Source organism: Balaenoptera musculus, chromosome 4, assembly GCF_009873245.2.
Source record: "Balaenoptera musculus isolate JJ_BM4_2016_0621 chromosome 4, mBalMus1.pri.v3, whole genome shotgun sequence".
NCBI classification, from domain to species: Eukaryota; Metazoa; Chordata; class Mammalia; order Artiodactyla; family Balaenopteridae; genus Balaenoptera; species Balaenoptera musculus.
Genome location: NC_045788.1, coordinates 74,268,876 through 74,293,700, shown reverse-complemented (window position 1 = coordinate 74,293,700; position 24,825 = coordinate 74,268,876). Strand labels below are relative to the sequence as shown.

The 24,825-nt window shown below is 42.9% G+C and overlaps 1 protein-coding gene across 1 annotated transcript in view; it reads right to left on the bottom strand.

Moving 5' to 3' along the window:
* The window catches only part of SLC12A8 (solute carrier family 12 member 8), a 141,032-nt gene that overhangs the window by 85,042 nt on the left and 31,165 nt on the right, over positions 1 to 24,825 (bottom strand). The window contains exons 4-5 of the mRNA XM_036851538.1: positions 22,991 to 23,182; positions 14,195 to 14,426 (exon numbers count right to left, since the gene is read on the bottom strand). Coding sequence (XP_036707433.1) covers positions 14,195 to 14,426; positions 22,991 to 23,182 — 424 coding nt within the window. The remainder of the gene's footprint in view (positions 1 to 14,194; positions 14,427 to 22,990; positions 23,183 to 24,825) is intronic.

The window sequence follows — 24,825 nt, the reverse complement described above, 5'->3', positions numbered from 1 at the left end:
CAAGGGTATGCCCAGAGCCAGGAAGTAACTGGAAGCACCATAGAATAGCACTTTGGAGCCCAGAGTTCTGGGTTCAAAGTTTAGCTGAGCCACTGACTCTGCAATCTCAGGAAAGTTGCATAACCTCTCAGGACTTCGACTTCCTTGTCTGTAAAATGGGAATAACCATCTCACCCATAGTACTAGGCTGTTTCAAGAATAAAATAGAATAGTATGTGTGAAGTATCTGACACAGAGCTGGCACTCATTACATCCATACACACAAATAAGCAGGTTCTGCCACATATATGACCCTTGGCTGAGTACTGGTCAAGTGGAAAGAGGAGAAAGTCCTCGCGTTCAGGGGCTAAGAGTGAGTTCTTCGGTCTGGTCTCCAGGACTCTGCCAGCCTGAGCAGTGAGATGCTTGGCCCATCATGTTTGGTTTCTACTCCACTGAGCCTGAGTCAGAGAGTAGAGCAAAGCCTACATGACCAGGGCTCTCAACCCTGGCTGCACATGGAATCATCTGGAACACTTGAAGATACAGACCAACAGGCCCCGCCCCGGTGATGCTCATCCACTTGGTCTGGCGTGAGGCCTGGGATTCTTTTTTTCCCTGAGGCTTCCCTGGCGCTTCTAATGTGCAGGCAGGGTTGAGAACCCCAGGGACAGAGGCTGGGGCCCTCATTTAAAGAGCTCATCAGCAGGGCTGAGAAGACATTGTTCCCTCTCTGCTGGACCAGGAAAGGGGCTGGGTACCAAGGCCTGGGTTCTTGGAAATTACTTCACCTCTCGGGGCCGCTGTTCCTGCATCTGTGAGATGGAGAAAATAACCCTGCCCAGCCTCCCTCACAGGGTCACCTGTGAGGGTTACATGAGATGGTGTGTATACAGCACCACCTCATAAGTAAAATGCAGACACCAGGACTCCACAAACCATTCTGCATGAAGGAGTCCAGGTTTCCTCCTAGTCCCTCTGTGGGCGGAGAGGAAAGGCTGAGGGAGCTGCCCCGGGACAAGGCTCCCCAGCCCTCAGAGGCCAGAAAACAAACAGCCAGAATCACGACTCCACACAGAGGCCATCCTGGGCACTGCAAGGCCCCTCCAGGCAGGCCTTCCTCAGCGGTGCCTGGAAAACCCTTCCCAGCAAAGCCACGCAGCCCTGCCTAGATGCCCTCGCACATGAGGGAGAGAAGCCCACAAGGAAGGCTCGGGAAGCTGCCCAGAGGGGAGGATGGTGCTACAGGGTCATGGTGGCAGCTGGGCCACTGTCTTCATCTCAGGAGGAGAATGGGGTCCCAGGAAAGGGGGCCCCCGGGCAGCTGTTCCAGAGTGAGGGTGTCTGCAGACGAGCCATCTTCATATGCTGGGGCAGAAGAGGCTGCAGTGTGGCATCACCATCTTGCACTCAGTGTGCTCGTTCCTGCACAAATATTTACTCAGCGTCTGCTATATGCCAGGCACTGTGCTTCCCAGGAAGGCCCCAAGTCTCTCCTCAGTGGCCACAAGTGCAAGCCGACAGCGAGTTCCAGAGAACAGCCAAAGCATTTATGTGTTCATTACACCCTGAGTGGAACAGGGAACAGTCGCCTGAAGAGTTTTTGGGGTGTATTCTTGAGTAAAGAATACACATTTTGGGCTTCCCTGGTGGCACAGTGGTTAAGAATCCGCCTGCCAATGCAGGGGATATGGGTTCGAGCCCTGGTCTGGGAAGATCCCACATGCTGCAGAGCAACTAAGCCCATGCACCACAACTACCGAGCCTGCGCTCTAGAGCCCATGCACCACAACTACCGAGCCTGCGCTCTAGAGCCCGTGAGCCGCAACTACTGAGCCCGCGTGCTGCAACTACTGAAGCCTGCGTGCCTAGAGCTCGCGCTCCACAACAAGAGAAGCCACTGCAATGAGAAGCCCGCGCACCGCAACGAAGAGTAGCCCCCACTCGCCACAATTAGAGAAAGCCCGTGTGCAGCAATGAAGACCCAACGCAGCCAAAAAAAAAAAAAAAAAAGAAGAAGATAAACCCCAAGTCCCTTAGCTTGGCAGACAAGGCCTTCCGTGAGCTGGCTCTGCTTGCTCCTCACACCCTGGGCACTCTCACTGTTTAATAACATATAACTCTCTTGGGTCTTTGTATAAGCTGCCCTTCTTGCAAGATTTGCTTCCTTCTCTTCTTCTGCTGGCTAAATCCTGTCTCCCCTCAACACTCAGCTCAGAGGGAATCTCCTTTCCTGACTCTCAGGCTGGGTTGAGAGCCTCACCCCACCCCCAGAAGCTCCCAGATTCCCTGTGTAAACCCCTGTCATATTACTTGCCACTACTTAGTAACGGTTTACTTGTCTGAGTCTCCCATGACACTGTGAGCAATTAAAATAAATGAAATGACACATGTCATAACATGGACAAATCTCAAAAACATGTTGGCTGAGAAAAGCAAACTACAAGATAATTCATTCATCTACCATTCAAATATTTATCAAATGAAAGGATCCATGCAGTATGATTAAATGTACGCAACAATAAAATTTTCAAACACTAAACAATAGTAGAAATCAACTGCGCCTGTCTACATACGGTGGAAAAATTAAAACGTACAGGCAGGACATACATCAGCCTCAGGATAGTGGTCGCCTGGGGAGAAGAGGGAGTGGATAAGAGTGCAGCTTAAACTATGTCTGTAATGCTTCATTTATTTTTATTTTTAATAGAGATCTGAAGCAAAACTGGCAAAATATTATCCATGAAGTTTGGGGTGTGGATAGATAAGTCTCTGTTATATTATTTCCTGTATAGTTGAAGTACTTCATCAGTACATTTTAAAAATTTTAATGAGGAACCAGAGTCTCAAGTGCCCTCATGAACATCCCTGGGGGTCTGAGCAGACTGCTGCAGTCTCTTACCTCAACTGAACTCCCCGGGCCTGGCTGCCACACTGAGCTGGGCAGGAAGGCAACCTGGAGATGTAAACATTACTTTTATCCTCATTTTTACCGATGAGAAAACCGAGGCTCAGAACATCTGACATTGCTCAGGCCACACAGAGAGGCTCCTAGATTTTAGACCGTGTCATCTGCTTGTACTTTCTCCCCTACTATTTCACCCAAGAGCAAGAACTTAGGTTAAATAGAGCACGGTAAAGAGAATTCCATAAATAGAAACAGAGCTGCATTCATATGTATTTATAAACCAGTGAGTAGACATATTCTGGGGAAGAAGAGGGTTCAGAGAGGTGCCAAGCTGGAGATACAACCAAATAAGTAATTTAGAGCTTACTGAATGAAATAATGAAGCTTACTGAATGAAAACCAAATGGGTTTGGGTTTTGTCCTATAGGCAATAGAAAACCACTGGAGATGTTTAAGCCGGGGAGCGACATAAGCAAAGCACTGCTTTAGGAAAAGTAACCTGGCTTCAGTACACAGGACATGTTGGTTGCCTATAGGAGATGGGTGGGAAGGTTCTGGAGGGATAAAGTTAGATTTGCAAATCATCTAAGTGGCCCACGTAAGAAATGACATCTGCTGATCTAAGGTGAGAGCTGTGGGATTGAAAAAGATAGGAGGATTTAAGCTAGACAGAGAAATAAAAGTTAACACCAAGCTTTCCAGGCTTGGGGAAATTCAGAAGATAAGCTAATTATTTGCTTATTGTTTTTTTGTGGGGGAAGAGGGTGAGGAGGAGACGATAAATAGAGGGAAGAGAAAGAAATTGAGTAGTTCAGCCTTGCTTGTCTCTAATTCAAGGTGATGCTCACACATCCAGGTAGTGATCCACTAGGAGCTGGCGCTACGGGAGCTGAGTTCAAGGAAGCTGGAGAAGCAGGTGAGAGCCCCCTGAGCGTCAGTGATGGCGGAAGGCTCTCTGAAGAAGAGAACACAGAGAGAAGTACTGACGGCAGAGGACTGACCCTGGGCCCCCTGCCCACATCAGGGGACAGGAAGACTAAAAGGAGAGCCAAGACAGTGCTGTGTCCTAGACGAAATAGGAAGACTGAAGGTCTGTGTCTCCCCACCTCCAGATTCACATGTTGAAACCTAACCCTCCATGTGATGGCATTAGGAGGCGAGGCCTTTGGGAGGTGATTAGTTCACAAAAGTGGAATCCTCATGAATCGGATCAGTGCCCTTATAAAAGAGACCCCAAAAGGCTTCCTCACCCTTCCTCCATGCGAGGACACAGTGAGAAGACAGCTGTCTATGAAGCAGGAAGCACGCCTGCACCACACATCAAATCTGCCGGTGCCTTGGACTTTCAGCTCTGGAACTGTGAGAAATAAATGCCTGGTATTTATAAGCCACCCAGTCTATGGTACTTTGTTACAGCAGCCTGAATAGACTGAGACAGATGTCAATGGTACAAAAAGGGTCAAGAATAAGAAAGAGCAAAGGTTCTGGATTTGGGGATCGAGAGGTTCTGGATTTGGGAAATTTCACAGACAGCAGGGTCAGGCATGTTGGACCCACTCCTTCTATAGCTCCTGAGCAGTGGCCCTGGCCTTCTTACAGGCAAGCACAAGCCCCCTCCCTCACCGAGCAGAACCAGCTCCCACCTGCCGGCTCAGCACAAGGGAAGCCATGCTGGCCACGGCTGTGCACTGTCCAGCAAGCCACCCCAGTGGAGGTGGCCAAGGCAGACCACGTGTACAACATGGGCCTGGGAGTGGAGGGTACTGCAGAGCCGGGCCAGGCAGCAGTCTTCCTAGAGAGCCAAAAAGTGAGGCTTGGAGACGCACCATTTCATTTTTAAATGTAGAACAAAGAATTAAAATGTGCCACATGTCACTTTATTTTCTAAAATGTATTTTCTCTCTATCGGCCTGACTTCTCCAGCAATAAAATCATTTTGGCGTGACACTCATCTCACATAAATGAAAATATAATCCAAGAAAACGGTGTTGTAGGAACTTTAAGCCAAGCAAATGCTTGACAGTACCTTGTTTAAATTAAGTTGTCATGCTGTTTAGCTTTTTACAGTAATGGAGCTCTGTGTCTCCACAGAGCCTTCTGCAATGATGTATGTTTTGGAAGAAACAGGCGAGGAGGTGGGAAAGGAAGAGGCCCCGAGCTGCCTGCCTGCAGGCTAAGGAGTCAGGAGGTGAGGAAATGGAGGTGATGAGAAGATCCACTGTCATGGGAAGCTTGGAGATGATATAAGAGATATGACACAGAGGCTTGAGACGTAAGGATGAGATACGACATAGTGGTTTGAGTGGAGGGGAGGACGTGCCAGGTGAAAAACATCAGACTAAAGGAAAGTCTGCATCCTGAACATGAGGCCCCCAGCACTGTCCCCCACCTCCACCCTGCTCTCAGGACTGTGGCAGCCAGGCGTGCCCCTGGCAAGAGACTGGAGAACTTTCTGGAGAATACAAACTGCACCAGAGGAAAGACCTACAGAAATTGACATTTGGAAGACTTCTGATGAAAGAGCCCACTTTGCCACAGGATCACCCCACAGTGATGCCCTCCTGCCAACCACCACCCACTCTGCACGTAGAACTTCGAATCAGCCTTTCAGGGCCTCTTTCTTAAAAATGAAGGAACGACCAAGGACTATAAGAAAGCTCTGAAGAAAGCTTGCAGCAATTAACTCAGAAAACAGAACAGGATCTAACAGCAACAAAGAAGCCTGGAAAAAAACAGACAATACAGAGAGAAGAAAATTTCAAAAAAAAATAAAACCCCTATAATTTATAGGTTGAAAGAGTCAAAAGGAGATATTATAACCATAAAACAAGAACAGGATATGATTTTAAAATTAACAGAACAACAAAGAGCTCTTGGAAATTAAGGATAGCCAAACAAAAAATTCAGTTGAAAGGTTGTAAGTAAAGGTGAGGAACTCTCCCATAAAGTAGGGAGGAAAAAAAGGAATAAACTATAGAAGAAAGATTAGAAATATAACGATAACAGAAGGTTCAAACCAGGCACTCCAATATCCATCCAACTAGCCAGAATTCAAGAAAATTTTAAAAAACAAAGCCAGAGAAAACAAAGAAGAAACTGTCACAGAAATCACTGAAAATTCCAAATGGAAAGTGCCTGGTCCAATTAATAAAAAATTTCATTATGCAATTTTAAATCTCAGGGTAAAGGGAAGATCTTAAGCACTCTGAGGAGAAGAAACAGGTTACCTACCAAGAGGAGAAATCAGAATAGCACCAAACTCCTAGATGCTGCTGAATGGTAGAAGGTAGAGCAACAACGACTTCAAAATTCATGATTCATGTTTATTTCCCCACAGCAAGCAATCCTCTGGAAATTCAGTGTGGTATCCCACAATTCAACTTAATTCTGACACTATCTACCTGGAGACAGCATCAGATCCCACAACTAAGGGCTCCATCCTACAAGACTGTCCCCTCCCCTTCAGACGGCACTCGCAAGTCCAGGCTGTCTGTCACCTGTGCTTCTGACCCACAGGCTATAGATTGGAGGTTCCAAAGATCCCTTCCTTGGGTTCAGTTAATTTGCTAGAGTGGCTCACAGAACTCAGAGAAACATGTTTCTTAGTAGATCACCGGTTTATTACAAAGGGATATAACTCAAGGACAGTCAGATGGAAGAGACACGCAGGGCAAGGTACGGAGTTTCCATGCTTTCTCTGAAAGCCACTCTCCCCTCATCTCCATGTGTTTGCCAACCCAGAAGCTCTTCACACCCAGTCCTTTAAGGTTTTTATGGAGGCTTCACTGCACAGGCACGACTGATTAGATCACTGGTCACTGGCATCTGAACTCAATCTCCAACCACTCTTCTCTCCCCTGAGGTGGGGGAGGGAGGGGGCCTGAAATTTCCAACCCCCAGATCACAAGGTTGGCTCCACTGGTAACCAGTCCCCATCCTGAGGTGCTTTCCAAAAGTCACCTCATTAACATAAAAAAAAGATACCTTATAGTTCTCATCACTGGAAATTCTAAGGTTTTTAGGAGCTCTATGCCAGGAACGGATGAAGACCAAATATATACATATCTTATTATAAATCACAATATTACATAAGGGAAAATGATTTTCAGCCTACATTTTTATATCTCCTACCAATCACCTGTGAAAGTGGAAAAGTGACATATTCCATTGTAGACAGAAGAGGATGATCTGGGATCCAGACAACAGGGACCAACACCAGGGAGCAGGGAAGGCAAGTACCAGTATAACAGCTGTGGTCAGGCCCAGATGTCCATCCAGGAGAAGGACAGTGAGGAGGGAGTCTCCGAGAGAAAACATAACATAGGGAGCACTGAGCAAAATGCCTGTAAGGATTTGAAAGCTCTACAGAGAATTTTTTAGAATAGCGATAATCACCTAGAAAAGAAAGCAAATGAAAAAATGGAATGTAGTGGGTTGACTGGTGGCCCCCCAAAAGATATGCCCACGTCCTAATGCTGGGAACCTGTGAATGTGGCCTTATATGGAAAGAAGAAAAGCTCTATGCAGATATAATTAAGGCTCTTGAGATGAGATTATCCTGGATTATCCAAGTTGGTCCTATTTCCAGTGACAAGTTTTCCTTATAAGATACACACAGAGGAGAGACAAGAGGAGGAGAAGGCCATGTGAAGACAGAGGCACAGACTGGAGTGATGCAGCCACAAGCCAAGGAACTCCTGGAGCCATGAGACGCTAGAAGAGACAAGGAAGCATCCTCCACAGGCTTTGAAGGGAGTGCGGCCCGCCAACACCTTGATTTCAGACTCTTAGCCTCCAAAACTGTGAGGGAATAAATTTCTATTGTTTTAAGTCACCAAGTTTGTGGTAATTTGTTAAAGCAGCTTTATGAAACTAATACACAGAGTAAATTTAGTTTTAGGAAAAGCTGAAAAATATACAAAAAGAAAGCAATCAGAGTACACGATATGACTCAAAAATTAGTATTTTTACTATCCGTATTACTTTACTACATATAAAAATTAATTTTAGGGCTTCCCTGGTGGTGTGGTGGTTGAGGGTCCGCCTGCCAATGCAGGGGACATGGGTTCGAGCCCTGGTCTGGGAGGATCCCGCATGCCGCAGAGCAACTGGGCCCGTGAGCCACAATTACTGAGACTGCGCGTCTGGAGCTTGTGCTCCGCAACAAGAGAGGCCGCGATGGTGAGAGGTCCGCGCACCGCGATGAAGAGTGGCCCCCGCTCGCCGCAACTGGAGAAAGCCCTGGCACAGAAACGAAGACCCAACACAGCCAAAAATAAATTAATTAATTAATTTTAAAAAAAATTAATTTTAAAAGAACAAATGACATGTTAGGAAAATTTTTTCAACATATATAACAAACACTGTCTAGCACTGATATAAAGCTAAACAAATATTTGTTTTATGTTAAATTAATTGCTAAGGTAGAAGAGCTATAAATCATTAAAAAGTAAGAAAACCTAAAGGAAAAATAGGGAAAGAGTACAGACAATTCAAAGAAAAATAAATACAAGTGGCAATAAAAATATGAATAATATTACCCTCATTAATGATTTAAGAAAAGCAAATTTTTAAAAAGATCACAATTTTTGCCCATCACATGGCAGAAATTTAAAAGATTTAACATATCCAATATTGTCAAGGGTTTGGGGAATCAATAACTCTTACATACGGTTACTGGGCGTTCAGAGTGGAAAAACATTATTTCAAGGCCATTTGGTAGAACCTAAAAAAATTTTAAATGTGCTTGACCTATGTCCTATGAGTTCTACTGATAAGCCTTGATCCTCCAGAAATAATCCTTCAAATTTTGTACAAGGATATTCATGTCAGCCACTTGTAACAACAAACTGGAAAAACCTAAATATCCATCAATAAATTAATGTTGTATATGGAATATGGAATACTAGGCAGGCGTTAAAAAAAAAAAGAGGGAATCCTAAATGTACTGACATTGCAGGGTGTCCATGATATGTTATTGGTTGGGAGAGAAAGAGCAGCAAAACAATGTAGAATTACATTTTTACAAAGAACTATGTTTACATGTTTATGTACGTGCACATGTGCGTATGTGCCTGTACATGTATAGAAAATAGACTGGAAAGATGTTCACCAATCTCCCTCTGGGGATGGCAGTGTGAAAATGAAATAAGGGGAAAGAATTTTCACTTTTTACTTTATATTTCACATTTTAAAAAAATTTTTACAACATAAAAACATTAATTTTGTCTGAAATAAAAGGAAAAATAAAATTTGACAAGTGTATTGAATTTGTTTTCTGATTTTAAAATTAACTGTTGTGGTTTTGAAATGTGTCTGCAAATTCTTTGACACTTCTCCATTCAAAAGGTGGAAACTAAATCCCCTCCCTTTGAATGAGGGCCTAAGTAACTCATTTCTAACAAATAGCTTGTGGTAAAAGTGCTGCTATGTGATTTCTGAGGCTAGATCATAAAAAGGATGACGCATTCTTTCTCTCTCTCTCTCTCTCTCTCTCTCTCTCTCTCTCTCCCTCCCTCCCTCCCTCGCTCTCTCACTCTCACTCTCTCGTTTGTTCTTGAGGAATCCGGTCACCCCATGACTTGAGGACACTTAAGCAACTCTCTGGAAAGGACCTCATGGAGAGGAACTGAAGCCTCCTGCCAACAACCAATAAAACTTGCCAGTCAGATCCACCAGCTCCAGTTAAGCCTTCATATGTCCGCAGCCCCTGAACCTTATGAGAAACCCTGAGCCAGAACCATTGACCAAGCTATATGCAAATTCCTGGCCCACGGAAAAGGCAAGAAATAATAAGTGTTTATTTTTTATTGTTTATATTTTATTGTTGTTCTGTGCCACTAAAGTTGGGGGTAATCTGTTCAACAGCAATAGCAATGAATACCTACCAATCTCCCTCTGGAGAGTAAAAGTGGGGAAATGTAGGGTTTGTTTTTTTTCACTTCCTACATTTTTACTTTATACATTTAAGATTGTTTGGATCTTTAAAGTCATTTATATTTAAGGAAAGGGAAAGGAATAAAGTTAGACTTAAAAGTATTTCAAAAACTTTTTTTTCCTGACCTTAAAAATAACACTAGTGAAAAAGGACAAAGTTGGAGGACTGACACTACCCACCTCCAAGATTCACTATAAAGCTATAATAATCATAAAAGAGTGGTACTGGAGAATAGATAAATAGAGCAATAAAACAGAACAAAGAGCCCAGAAATAGATTCACACAAATACAGGCTACTGATCTTTGACAAAGGAGCAAAGGCAATTCAATGAAAACAGGATAGTCTCTTTAACAAACGGTGCTGGAACGACTGAACATCCACATGCCAAAAAAAAAAAAAAAAAAAAAATCTAGATATTCACCGTATATTTTCCACAAAAATTAACTCAAAATGGATCATAGACCTAAATGTAAAACATAAAATTATAAACCTTCTAGAAGATAACATAGAAGAAAATCTAGGTGATTTTGGGTTTAGTAGTGAGTTTTTAGGTACACCACCAAGAGCATAATCCAAGAAAGAAAAAAACTGATGTTAGACGTCATTACAATTAGAAACTTCTGCTCTGCAAAAGGCTCTGCTAAAAGAATGAACAGACAAGCCACAGACTGTGAAAAATATTTGTAAAACATATATCTGATAAAGGGCTTATATCCAAAATATAAAAAGACTTCTTGGGTTTCCCTGGTGGCGCAGTGGTTGAGAATCTGCCTGCCAATGCAGGGGACACGGGTTCGAGCCCTGGTCTGGGAAGATCCCACATGCCGCGGAGCAACTGGGCCCGTGAGCCACAACGACTGAGCCTGCGCGTCTGGAGCCTGTGCTCCGCAACAAGAGAGGCCGCGACAGTGAGAGGCCCGCGCACCGCGATGAAGAGTGGCCCCCGCTCGCCGCAACTAGAGAAAGCCCTCGCACAGAAACGAAGACCCAACACAGCCATAAATAAATAAATAAATAAATAAATAAAAAGAAGAAAAAAAAAAAAGACTTCTTAAAACTCAACAATAAGAGGACAACCCAATTAAAAAATGGGACCTCACCAAAAATGATATACAGATGTCAAATAAGCGTATGAAAACATGCTCAATATCATATATCCTAGGGAATTACAAATTAAAGTAACAATGAGATATCACTATGCCCCTATCAGAATGGCTAAGATCCAAGAAACTGACACCACCAAATGCTGACGAGGATGTGGAGCAATAGGAACTCTCATTTGTTGCTAATGGGAATGCAGAACAGTACAGCTACTTTGGAAGACAGTTTGGCAGTTTCTTACAAAGGCAAATATAGTCTTATCATATGATCTAGCAACCCTGCTCCTAGGTATTTATTCAAATGGGTTTAAAAGTTATATCTTCATTAAAAACCTGCATACAAATGTTCATAGAAGTCTTATTCATAATTGCCAAAAGCTGGAAGCAACAAAAATGTCCTTCAATAGGTGAATGGACCAAAAAAAAAAACAAACTGTAGTACACCTACACAATGGAATATTTCTCACTAATAGAACGATATGAGCTATCAAGGCACACACACACACAAACAAAACAAAAAACATGGAGAAACCTTGAATGCATAATACTTAGTGAAAAAAAGCCAGGCTGAAAAGGCTCTATACTGTATGATTTCAACTATATGACGTTCTGGGAAAGGCAAAAGTATAGAGGCAATAAAAAGATCAGTGGTTGCCAGGAGTTTGGGAGTAGGGGTAGGGGATGGGGGTGAAATATATGGAGCCCAGGAATTTTTAAGGCATTAAAACTATTCTGTATGATACCGTAATGATGGATACATATCAATATATATTTGTCAAAACCCATAGAACTATACAACACAAAGGATAAATCCTCATCTAAACCATGAATTTTAGTTAATAATAATGTGTTACTATTGGTTCACCAATTATAACAAATGTATCACACTGATGCAAGGTTTTATAGGGGAAACTGGTAGGGAAAGGAGAGAGAAAGGATATGGGGACTTCTGTACCCTGTGCTAATTTTCTATAAACCTAAAACTGTTCTAAAAACTGAAGTCTATTAATTTTTTTTTTAAATAGCACTAACTAATTGAAGGAAAAGTAGAAATAAGGTAATACAGCCACCCATAATCTCAGCAGAAAGATGACCATTGTTAACACTTGGGCTTAGTTCCTTCCAGTTTTTTTTCCAAATGTCTACATGTATGTCATTTTTTAAAAGAGTTGAAATAATTCTGCTAAACCCATTCTGAAGGTTTATGGTCTAGTTTCAGTTTGGATTTTTAACTGCACAGAAAGTAGCCCATATAAAACACCAGTGATACCAAAAGCAGATTCTAGAGGGGCCAGTTACTATGGGAATAATTGAAAATAAATTTCATTTCGCACTACACCCTGGTCATGTACTGACCAGAAGGAAAGAGAAATATCTGCAGTAAGTCAGAAGAGCAGCCAAGAAAACTTCTAATCAAGAAGGCAAATACGACAGCCTGCTGAGGTTTCAAAGACTCCAGGAGCATCACCGTGCAATTTAACTACTTATGCTCTGGCGGCAACCATGTCAGCGGGCGGAAAGGACCCAGGCATGAAGTCTGGAGTGCGCTCTCTCTCTCTCTCTCTCTTTCCTTCACTGACAGTTTGATGGCCAAACAGCCAGCAGGTCATTCTCAGGATGTGGGCTGTCTCTGCAGCGTGGTGCAAAGCCAGGAAAAAAATCACTCCTTCCCCCCAGTGGAGATGCTCCAAATGTTCAGCAAGCTGCAAGGCTCAGGCTGGAGGGATCAGGCTGGACACTGCATTGGCCCTTAGCACTGCAGTGGGCCCCCCGATGTACAGGGGTTAACACTGTAGATGCTAGATCATGGGGCAGTCTGGAGGTTCTGGGGGACGGACCAGGATGCCAGAGGGTAGGGGGCACGCAGGGAGCTCAGATGAGTGACTTTTCCCACAGAAGAATCTTAATAGATGAAAAAGCAATAAGGCCAGATGAGGGTGTACCAACTGAGCTGTCACCTTCCCGCAACCAACACTTTTATGAAAGACGAGACTGTTTAGAACACACCCCAGGGGCAGCCTTGAAGGGGAAAAGAAGAGCCGCTATCACAGAAAGACAGTGGTCGTGTTCCTACCTCAGGAAAGAGCTCAGCTTTACAGTCAAACAGATCCAGTTTCACACCCAGATCTGCCACGCGTTACTACAAATTATATAATCCCCGCTCTCCTCATCTGTTAAATGGGTATAACTGCTCCTCCCTCATGAGGTTATGATAATGAGATAAGCCCTGTGAGGTGCCAGCCAAAATGCCTGGCACAGAAGTGCCCATCCAATACAGCGGCCATCGCCACCACCACCACTATCAGAGGTGGCTGGTCTGTGCTCTTGATCTCTTCCCTTTCTCTTTGTTAACACAGCTGTTGGTCCCAGCTCCCTTTCTCTGTCCATATTCCAATGTAGATGTCTAGTCACTATTGTCATAAAAAGACAAAGTCCCCAAAGTGTGAAATATCAGGCAGTTATCTTTTTCCTACAGCATCCCAGGAATACTTCTGTACTCTGGAGAGAAACAAAGACTTTTGATGCCAAACCACCCCAAATCACAAAGCTACAAAATTATGCACACTTTGGGTAATAGCGTCTCACTCAAAGCATAGGATTTAGGATTAGAGTTGCCAGGTATCCTCAAGGCTGCAGAAAATCCAGGGTTAGAGTAAACAGTGATTGATTGATTATCAATATATGACACCATTTCCAAATGGTGCAAAAGAATACCCTGCTGTTTATTTTCTTTCTTTAAGCTTAGTTAATAGATTCATATTTTTGTTTTGAAAAAACATAATATTGAAAACTATAGACAATCAAACACATATCTGTCCTGCTCTCCCAGAAATGACCATTGTTAACATTTGTTATGTTTGCATCAAGTCCTTTTTTAAAAAGAAATAAAATATGACAGATAAAATTAAAATCTATTTCCTTCCCAAATCTATTTCTTGCGTATAATCACTATCATGAATCCATCTTTGTCAAATCCAGTTCTACTTAATTCTGGCCTTTATCTAAATTTTCTTGTTGTTTTTTTTTTTTTTTAACAGCAAGTAAATAAAAAGAAACATGGGAAACGTGCCCAGTGAAGACGTCTACGTGAGGAGGGGCTTTCCGGCCTCTGAAACGGCACCATGACACACCCTTCACCTGCTCGGGAGCAGCACGCACTCACTGCAGGGAAAGGCTATTGGGGGTCGTCTTGCAAACCCAGACCTACAAACATCTAGAAAGCAGTGCAGATCCCCATGAGGCCATCTACGGAACTCCAAAAGGCTTACCTGGGTCCAGGTGTGTGAAAGAGCCCACCACGAAGTCCAGCGTGGACACGGCCAGCAGAAGCAACAGCAGCAGCTGGAGGCGGATTATCCATTTGACGCCTGCTAGGTTAATCCCCAGCAAGGCCAGAAGCACCACAACTGAAACTCCTCGCACGGCCCAGAGACTCCTGAGGCTCAGCAGGTCTGAGATGGATTCAGCGAAGCCAGTGATGTACATGGCACCTGCAACACACTGACAGGCAATTCGAGGTAGGAAAAGTCAGCAAGAGAAAAAAGCATCAGGGCTGCCCGGCACCGAGGACCCAGCTCACCTTCGGAATTCAACACCCAGGAACCATCATGGGGGTTAAAGGAGCCCTTCCTGCTCAGGAGTCCTGCCTGGGGCCCCCTTTCTTCTCGTCTACATCTCTCCCACCATCCAGAGGGGAGAATGATTGTCGGTGGTAACTAAGATGAAAAGATTATGGAAGGAAGGAGATGGGATTCTGGGCCAAAGAGACCTATAGATGCCCCTGTGAAGACCTAAATAGAGAAGAGAAGCACAAGGGGGAGTCCCATCTCAAAGCCTTAGAAGGGCACTGGAGCAAACCCCGGTTTTTTCTCTATTTCTTTGCATGTCACTATTATTTTTAAAATTACCTAAAACTTAGAAATAAGAAAAAAAAGTGGGCAGCACATCCTTCCAATGTCATATGGAACAAAGGCTACCCAAGGACTATCTAAGTGAATGTACTTAGTTCTACTCACTGTTCACTATTGATCAAATGTATTAAATGTCCCAGACTTAGTGAAGTTACATGTTAACTTATGGATTTTTTTTTTTTCCTGCAGAGATGTACAGAACTCCTGCCTGGTGGAACAGATAACACAAAAGATGAGGGTTTGTGATCCTGTAAGACATTAACCGGTTTTGTGTCTAACCTAGCAATCTTATCCTTATATTTATTTATGAAATTGCTGAACTAGGAAGTTATGGATTGGATCTGTATCCATCGAGGGTCCATACCTCACTTCTCAACCTTAACATCTTACTGGCTCCTCCACTAATTAATGAGTTAAATAAACCCTTTGGCACATGTTTATTTTATATTTGCCTGAGAGTCATGATGCTACCTCTTAAAAAACCTGAAACATAATTTCAAATAAATATTTGAAAATAACACCAACCTCATTTACCATAGGTCCTCAGCCCCCTTCTCTTATCGGGTTGGTCCCTTTACCCTCCCCCAGGGCCAGCAGGGCACTCTTATCACTGTCGCTCTGCACCTGTTGCTCTCTCAGGAAACAAATTCTCCTCAAACCTCAGCCAAGTTCCTCCTTTTCCATGAAGCCTTTCCTCATCCCCCGTTTTTGAATAAATACTATGCTTACTGCTGGCACCTTGCAATTAATTATCTGGCTCTGTATTCTATTATTATTTCATGCATATAAGTTTGCCCCCCCCCACCAAGAATGCAAACATCTTTAAAAAAATTTTATGCTGATTGCGCCTTCTAAAATCCCCTGCATTTGCTAACTACGTTGCAAGCAATCTATAAATACTTTATGATACATTGACTGTATGAAAAATGCTCCGGGAAGCAGACACCATTAAGTTCTAGTCCTTTTATATAAAGACAGGAAGGCTTATATGATTTCTGTGTCTGAGCTCACGAAGGAGGCTCCAGTCTTCACTGAGATCAGCTCACTCTGCAGCTAGACATAGCATCATTGTCGGTATTCCCCAAATTTAGAGTAGGCATTTCTGTCTGTATTTGGGTGAGGGGGGAAGCCCAATAAATGCAGGGGAAAGACAAGCAGAGGAGGGAGGGAGGGAGGGAGGGAGGAAGACAGAGAGATAGAGAGAGGAATCTATATTTTTCTGCATTCACCTCAGAATTCAAACTTACTCTTGACTAAATGCCAAGAGTGTGATGGTGACAATGATGCTATTTCATCAGTATTTGGCCACATCAACAGGACTCCTCATGGTCAGATATATCTGAGTTTTATAAATAAATGTTAAAAATGTAGTACTGATTATCATTTGTACAGGCATCACTTTCCCAGGTGTCTGAGGTCTCTCACATGCAGAGGGTGATGCCAGAACTTGAATATGACTGTTTGCACCTGGAGCTTCCAAACCAATTACTGAAGTAACCCCAGTAGCGCCCCTCTCTCAGGTTTGTACCTAAAATCACTTTTTAGCCCAAAGACGCCAGTAACAAAAAAAGTAAAAGCTCTGGAGGATACGTGACAAGAGCACAGTGGTCGGCAGCATAGCCTATGAAACCAAACTACCTAAGGCCAAATGCTGTGGCTCCCAGCCTTAGCTGTGTGACTTGGGAAAGTGTTTCAACCTCTCTGTGGTTCATGTCTGCCTCTGTGAAACACAGATAATAATAGTACTTACTTCAAAAGGTTATTGTGAGGAATAGAGAGCCCAGAAATAAACCCACACACCTACATTCAATTAACCTTCAACAAAGGAGGCAAAAATATACAAGGGGAAAAAGGACACTCTCTTCAGCAAGTGGTGTTGGGAAAGATGGACAGCCGCATGTAAATCAATGAAGTTAGAACACCCCCTCTCACCTTACACAAAAATAAACTCAAAATGGCTTAAAGACTTAAACATAAGACATGATACCATAAAACTCCTAGAAGAGATCATAGATGAAACATTCTCTGACATAAATCATACAAATGTTTTCTTAGGTCAGTCTCCCAAGGCAACAGAAATAAAAACAAAAATAAACAAACAGGACCTAATCAAACTTACAAGCTTTTGCACAGCAAAGGAAACTATAAGCAAAATGAAAAGACAACCTACAGAATGGGAAAAAATATTTGCAAATGATGCGACCAACAAGGGCTTAATTTCCAAAATATAGAAACAGCTCATACAACTCAACAACAAAAAAAACAAACAATGCAATTGAAAAATGGGCAGAAGACCTAAACAGACATTTCTCCAAAGAAGAAATACAAATAGCCAATAAGCACATGAAAAGATGCTCAAATAACAAATTATTAGAGAAATGCAAACCAAAACTACAATGAAGTACCACCTCACAATGGTCAGAATGGTCATCATTAAAAACTCTACAAATAACATATGCTAGAGAGGATGTGGAAAAAAGGGAAACCTCCTACACTTATTGGGAATGTAAGTTGATGTACCCACTATGGAAAACAGTATGGAGGTTCCTCAGAAAACAAAAAGCAGAATTGCCATATGATCCAGCAATCCCACTACTGGGCATATACCCAGACAAAACTCTAATGCAAAAAGATATATGCACCCCTATGTTCACAGCAGCACTATTCACAATAGCCAAGACATGGAAACAACCTAAATGTCCATCAACAGATGAATGGATAAAGAAGACGTGGTACATATATACAATGGAATACTACTCAGCCATAAAAAAGAATGAAATAATGCCATTTGCAGCAACATGGATGGACTTAGAGGTTACCATACTAAGTGAAGTAAGTCAGAAAGAGAAAGACAAATAATATCACTTGTATGTGCAGTCTCAAATATGACACAAATGAACCTATCTACGAAATAGAAACAGACTCACGGACATAGAGAACAGACTTGTGGTTGCCAAGGGGGAGGTGATTGAGGGAGGGATGGAGTGGGAGGCTGGGGTTAGCAGATGTAAGCTATAATATACAGAATGGATAAAGGTCCTACTGTATAGCACAGAGAACTAAACTCAATATCCTATGATAAACCATAATGGAAAAGAATATTAAAAAAAAAGAATGGATGTGTATATGTGTGTGTATATATACACACACACACACAAACAACTGAATCACTTTGCTGTACAGCAGAAATTAACACAATTAATTATTACAATTAATATTGTAAATCAACTATACTTCAATTAAAAAAAAGAGAATTTAAATAGCAACAAAAAGAAGAAGAAGAAGAAGAAACCACCTTTAAAAAAAAAAAGGTTATTGTGAGGATTAAATGAGATAATTCGTGTAAAGTCCTAGAACAATACCTGGCTCATAGTTAGAGTTGGAGAAATCATAGCCATTGGCATTATCATTATTACTTTATTATTAGCTACTGATGTAAAGGAAACAGTAGTTAGCCATGAATTTCATAAAATACTTTGTTAATGCTAAATAGATGATGGTAATGTCACTGGAAATTTGCAACATAAGTTGTAAGTAAGGATTCTTGAAACTGAAGAGACTTACTTTTAAGGGAAAGCTATAACAGCCCAAAATTAAACCACCTTTTCAAAATCTAAGGATCTGGGGGTAAGAGGTAAGGGTAATTATGGAATGTAGGTAAGTAAAAGTATCATAGAGATTTCGTATTTGGTACGTGGAGGAGCTAACAAGTAATGTTTTTGTTTGGGAAGTATAGAAAAAGTATAATTATAGCTTCTAAAAGTAGATAATAACTACCCACAGAATGAAAAGCATAGTATCAATAGAACTTCCAAATCAACAAGGGGGAAAATACAACAGAAATAAATTTGAGCCACGTTGGCAAAATATGGAGAAATTTTTAGAATTTCAAATTATCTAGAAAGTAATAAAAAGGATTGATTCTAAAACTTGGGAAGCACATTAATCCTGCATTCAGAAGGGGAAAAAAGTATAATTCTAAATGTTTATATTAGTTTAAAAATGCAGAAAAATACATGAACAAAGTATTAACTTAAGAAGTGACTTTAAAAATCATTATAAATAAAAAGACAGTAGGAAGAAGTATTTAATAAAAGGATATATGAAATTAATGAAAGAAAAAAATGAAAGGATAAAAAGAACAAAAGCTGATTTTTTTTTTTGAGATCAATAAAATACATAAACACCTGGCAACCTGATTAAGAGGAAAAGAGAATGTGCAAAATTACAGACTCTTAGAAATGAGAAAAGGAATAAAACTACTCTTACATAAGAGAGTAAAAAAATGAATAGAGAATGTGCCACGAATTACCATACATCCATATTATACAATACTAAGCAACTACTTTAAAAGCATGGATTCAAAGCATTGACCTAGAAGAATGTCTATGACTTATTGTTCAGTGATAAATAAAAGTCATGGAATAGAGTATGAAATTTGTCCCCATTTTTGTAAAAACAAGCAAGCACTTCAAAAATCCATAAATTCATGTAGATGAGCCCAGGGAAAGGTGCTGAAGAGGATGCTAGGTGTTCACACTGGTTACTGCAGGACGGGAGGGAAACTACGTTTTCTTTAAATTATCTCTGATATGCTAACTAGCTACAATGAACATCATTTTGTGACTTTAAAGCAATTTTATAAAGGAAAATAAAAACAAGCATATTGAGAGTATTATTCTGTTTATGCAAAAACTGTATCTGGGCACATAGAGCACAGCGCATCTAGGATGCAAGGCTCCACAACAGCCGGCTCTCAGCCAGTGTGCTCGGGCCTGGCCCGGGCTCCGGCCTCCCCTCGGGAGAGGTGTGGACAACAGCGGCTGCCAGCCCTTCCCCAGAGCAATCCAACCACCCTAGACGTGGTCTCCCTTCCAACCATGAAGCTCCTCTTCATTGGAAAACATCCCTTTCGATTTGTTTAATGTATAAACCTCCCCAGAATTTATTATATTAAAAAAATTTTTTTTATCTGTTCTTACAGTTTATAATCACAGGCATTCGTTTTTCTCTTTCGTCCTCTACAGAGAATTTCTAACCCTCTGCCACAGGAAGCAGGGGGTGTCACCGCTATATTTTCAGGGTGTAACACTTCCCTTCCAAGGCCTCTGTTTTTAAAAAATTGCATTTTCACAATCATAGGCAATTTTCTTTCCATCTTTGGGTACCTACCTAGAAAACCAGAGTTGTCCCTCCACACCCCTTCCCTTCTCACATGAAATCCCTAGTTTAAAGTTTGAATTGGTTGGCTGTATGTCCTACATATGGGTTCCCTCCCACAATGCAAACCCCAGGTCCCTGAAAGTTTTCCAGTCCTCCACTGTTTTTACAGAGCCTAGCAAAGAGCAGGTAAGCCATGAATAAATGCTTTTAGACAGGACAGTGCAGGCTGAAGCTGGATATTCCGGTGTCCAGGGTAAGCAGCCCCGAAGAAGTGCTCAGGTGAGTGGGGCAGGGAGTGAGGACAGACCCCAGTTCATCGCCTCCTCCACTGGCCCAGGGGTCTGACCCCACACTACAGGCCCAGCACCAACGTCTCAGAGAGATGAATGGAGAAGGGTTTAGGAGGATGCAAGGCAATGGAAAGATTTTGTAAACTTTAAAAATCATTATTTTAAGCATCTGTATCTCCTAAACGTTGATGCTCTGGGGCAAGGGCCGGCAAACTTCGGCCCTCTGACCAAATCCTGCTGCCGCCTGCTTTGGGCGTAAGTTTGATTGGCACACAGCCATGCCCGCTTCAAACTGTCTACGGCTGCTTTCACACTTACACAGCAGAGTTGAGTCACTGTGACAGAGACCTATGACACCCTCACAAAAAACTAAAACATTTACTATCTAGCCCTTTACAGAAGAAGTTTGCTGACCCTGCTCTGGGGCACAACAGGCCATCTCCTCCGGCAATTACTAAAAACACGTGAGTGTGTGCATGCCCTGGGATGAGGGAATTAGGGGTAATAAGAACCAGGAATAAGGACCCTCAGAAAACCCAACCACATCCTGGAAGAAAAAGATCTCAAATCAATCACATAACCTTCCACCTTAAGAAACTAGAAAAAGAAGAGTGAACTAAACCCACAGCAAGCAGAAGGAAGGAAATAATAGAGATTGGAGCAGAAATAAATGAAATAGAGGTCAGAAAAAGAATAGAGAAAAGCAACAAAACCAAAAATTGCTTCTTTGCAGACAAACCTTTCACTAGACTGACTAAGAAGAAAAGAGAGAAGACTCAAATGATTAAAATCAGGAATGAAAGGGAGGCCATTGCTACCAATCTTACAAAAACAAAAAAAAGATTATAAGGGAATCTATGAATGATTATATGCCAAAACATTAGATAACCCAGATAAAATGGACAAATTGCTAGAAAGACACAACCTACCAAAACTCAAGAAGAAACAGAAAATCAGAATACGCCTATATAAGTAAAGAGACTGAATTAGTAATCAAAAGACTTCCTGCAAAGAAAAGCCCAGGACCATATGGTTTCACCATCAAATTCTACCAAACGTTTAAAGAAGAATTAACACCAATCCTTCACAAACTCTTCCCAAAAATAGAAGAGGAGGGAACACCTCCCAACTCATTCTGTGAGGCCAGCATGAACATGACACGAAAACTAGACAAAGATATCACGAGAAAGCTACAGACCAACATCCCTCATAATATATAGGCAAAAATCCTCAACAAAATACTAGCAAACTGAATCTAGCAACATATAAAAAGGATTATGCAGCAGCCAAACCCTGATTAGAAAGCCCACCCAGCTCAACTGCCAAAGAAGCAGAGGCATGGAGAGGACACTGACCAGAGGGGCACCAATGTTTCTAGCTTTTCTTAGAAGTTTTTTGATTACTGATTCAATCTCTTTACTTATGTAGGTGTATTCTGATTTTCTGTTTCTTCTTGAGTTTTGGTAGCTTGTGTCTTTCTTTGTGAGCACCTTTCCTCCAAGTCACCTCACATACAGGAGGCTTCCTCTCTGTGGGAGGTGGGGAGGCCCAAACATCAGCGCTGGTCCCCTGTCTGTGGTATCTGTTTCAAGAGTGGAGCTTTTTGTCTACCCAGAGAGCAGGGAAAGTGAGGACTGCTGTTTGTCCATCTTGCAGCCTGCTTGGCTATAAAATAGCAAAGAAGTTTAAAAAAAAAAAAAATCTATATACAAATCCCCAGGGTAATAAAGTAAACTGACAGTTTATTACTCACCTCCAAACTACCATGCTTAAAGATGTTTCTCCAAAAAGGCAAGTGGTTTTTAAGAGTGCACTGACCATGTGTCTGCCTTCCACACATCTCTCCTACACACACACACACACACACACACACACACACAGCTTTGTGCTGTTGGAGAATCAGATGTATTTTTGCTACAATACCCTGCCCCTGCTGCTTTAAAAATAAAAGAAACAGACCGATACTTTCTTTGAGGAGACTCTTGTACTCTTACTTAGACAGATTCTTTTAACTGTTTTTTCAGCCACCCACCACCCTTTGCACCATCATTAAAGCCTTTTTCAGTCCAAGAAGTGCTTACAAAGAGCTGCTTCTTAATGTCTGCATTTGCTTCCTCAGCATTAGGTCACCGTCCGTGTGTTTTAGCTAAACACGCTTCAGTACTCCTCCCTGCTCAGTGGTTTTCTGAGGGCCTCCGTCCACTCTGGTGAAGGGCCTCCTCATTAGTATTCTCCTTCTCAGACAGAGCATCCACACAGGGGCTTTCAGCCTCCCTGTTCAGGCCATCAAGCTATCAATGCGCCTAGAGCTCCGGTTCATTTGAGAACAGCCTGCTTCTAAGGAAGTGCTTGGCACAGGCAAAATGTCCCCTTTTCAGTGTAAAAGTGCCCCCGGGACCGGGCCACCCAGCTGCCACCCCGGCTCCGGCCACTGCTGTACACTCCCCTCCCTAGAACAGCCTGTAAGGACGGTCCCAGCCCAGACCCAGCTCCCTGGTGGAAGCAGGACTCCAGAGGCAAAGGGGGCGGAAAGGAAGGAGCCCTGGACTAAGGGTCAGGGCCCCGGACTACGAGCTTGCTTCCACTCTGAGCTCCCCGCAACTGCCCCCTTGCCTGTCACCAGGTCAGAGGGGAACGTGGATGAGAAGAAGGTGGCAGAAAGAAAGGCAAGGTAAGCGATTCCACTGGCCAGTGGCCTCACCTGTCCAAACACGTACAGCAGCCCGATGGCGCCTCCGGTCTGCCCGCCGAGGACCGCCGCGATCATGGAGTAGACGCCGCCGGTGCCCACGTCGCAGTGCTCCCCAACCCCGATGCCGGACAGCACTGTGACCAGGGCCACCAGGGCGACGAAGGACACCAAAAACACACCCATGAGCACTCCCGTGTTTCCCTGCGGCGGAACAGCAAGGAGCCAGGTCAGGGTTAGGGCACGGAGGGAGCACTGCCCACCGCTCCCACGCCCCCGGGGGTGGGCCCGCTGGAAAAGGACGAAGGCAGGGCCACAGGAGTAAGGCCTGGAAGGGACTCCAGACGAACGTAGGGTCCCCGCAGCGAACTCTTAGAGCCTTCCCAGCGCCGACAATGTCACGTCGAAGCCACGCCATACCCTCTTGAAGCCCCTCCTGCTCTCTCCCCTCTCCACCTCCCCAGGCCCCCTCATCCCTCTGCCGACAGCCCTCCCCCAGACGCACGCGGCGCCCCAGCGTAAAGTCACGTGCCCCCTCGCCCCACCCCCTCCTCCTACCCATGCGGATCCCCTGCCTGGAATGCCTTTCTGCCCATTCCTCCTCCTTGGCAGGTTCACTCCAACGCATCCCTCGAGACAGGGGTTAGCGTTTCCTCCTGCAGGAAGCTGTCCCTGGGAGCCTTCCTCTGGCTCCAGTAGTGCCCAGGGCTTAGTGCTTATCACAGCACTTGTCACACTTGAGTCTTGTCCCCAAGCCCGTCTTTACCTCTGGGCTGCCAAGAGAGCAGGATTAGGTTTGGGTTTTTTTCCCTAGCTTTCCCCATTTCTCTTTCATTTGTGTGCACAGCATTCTTCCCGCCCATACTCCATCTACTCTCTTCTCGCACTTCTGACATTTAAAAATGCTTATATCACCTGCAAGTTATTTGAACGTTTAGAAGTTCACTGCATTGAAAAATTGGTTTATTTATATGAAAGACCTTTTATAAATAAGTAGAAAAGCATGGGGAGGGGGGAGAAAAAGAGGTAAATATTTTCTTTATTTCTATTTTGACATCTATTGATATTTAGATGGAGGTTGGAGAATGAAGTGGGATTATTGTATTTGTTAATCTGTTGGATTTTCAGCTGAGAGTAATGCCATACCAAGCAAAATTATGATTCTGTTAATAGAGAAGGGGGAAAAAAATGGATCTAAAGTTTGCCACGGTAGACTATATGGTACCTAAAGGATTAGGTTATATTCAGTTATGTTTTATTCAGTTACTTATTTTGCTGTTTTTATATTTTTAATGAACTTATATAATTACTATTTTCTTCCTTTGTTCGTGCTTTTAAATTGTCTACATGGGATAATTTTTAAAAGTCTGTACCAGTCTTTAAGTTTTCATACCCAAACTGCCACTTTAACGTTTTTCAGATTATAAATATGCTGCCAAATTATTCTTTAGAATTAATATTTTCTATTTAAAAATGACTTGGGCATGACCTCTACTTATTTTAATTTTATGCTATCCTCTAGAAGCTCTACCTTATTTTTGGCATTTCACATTTACCTTTATTTCCATGTTCAAATATGATTTTTCAGGTAAAACTAATGTCAGAATTGAAAAGGAGAGATCATTTTAGGGCAAAAGGATGTATTTGTGTGGTAGCAGCCTCAAAGATGGTCCCAGTGGTCCCCACCTCCTGGCATTCGTGCCCTTGTGTAATCTGCTCCCCTTGAGCGGGGGCTGGATGGAGTGACTCACTTTTAATGAGCAGAGCCCTGCAGAAGTGATGGGATGTCACTTTTGAGATGAGCATATGAGAAGACCGTGACTTTCATCTTGGGCACTTGCTCCCTC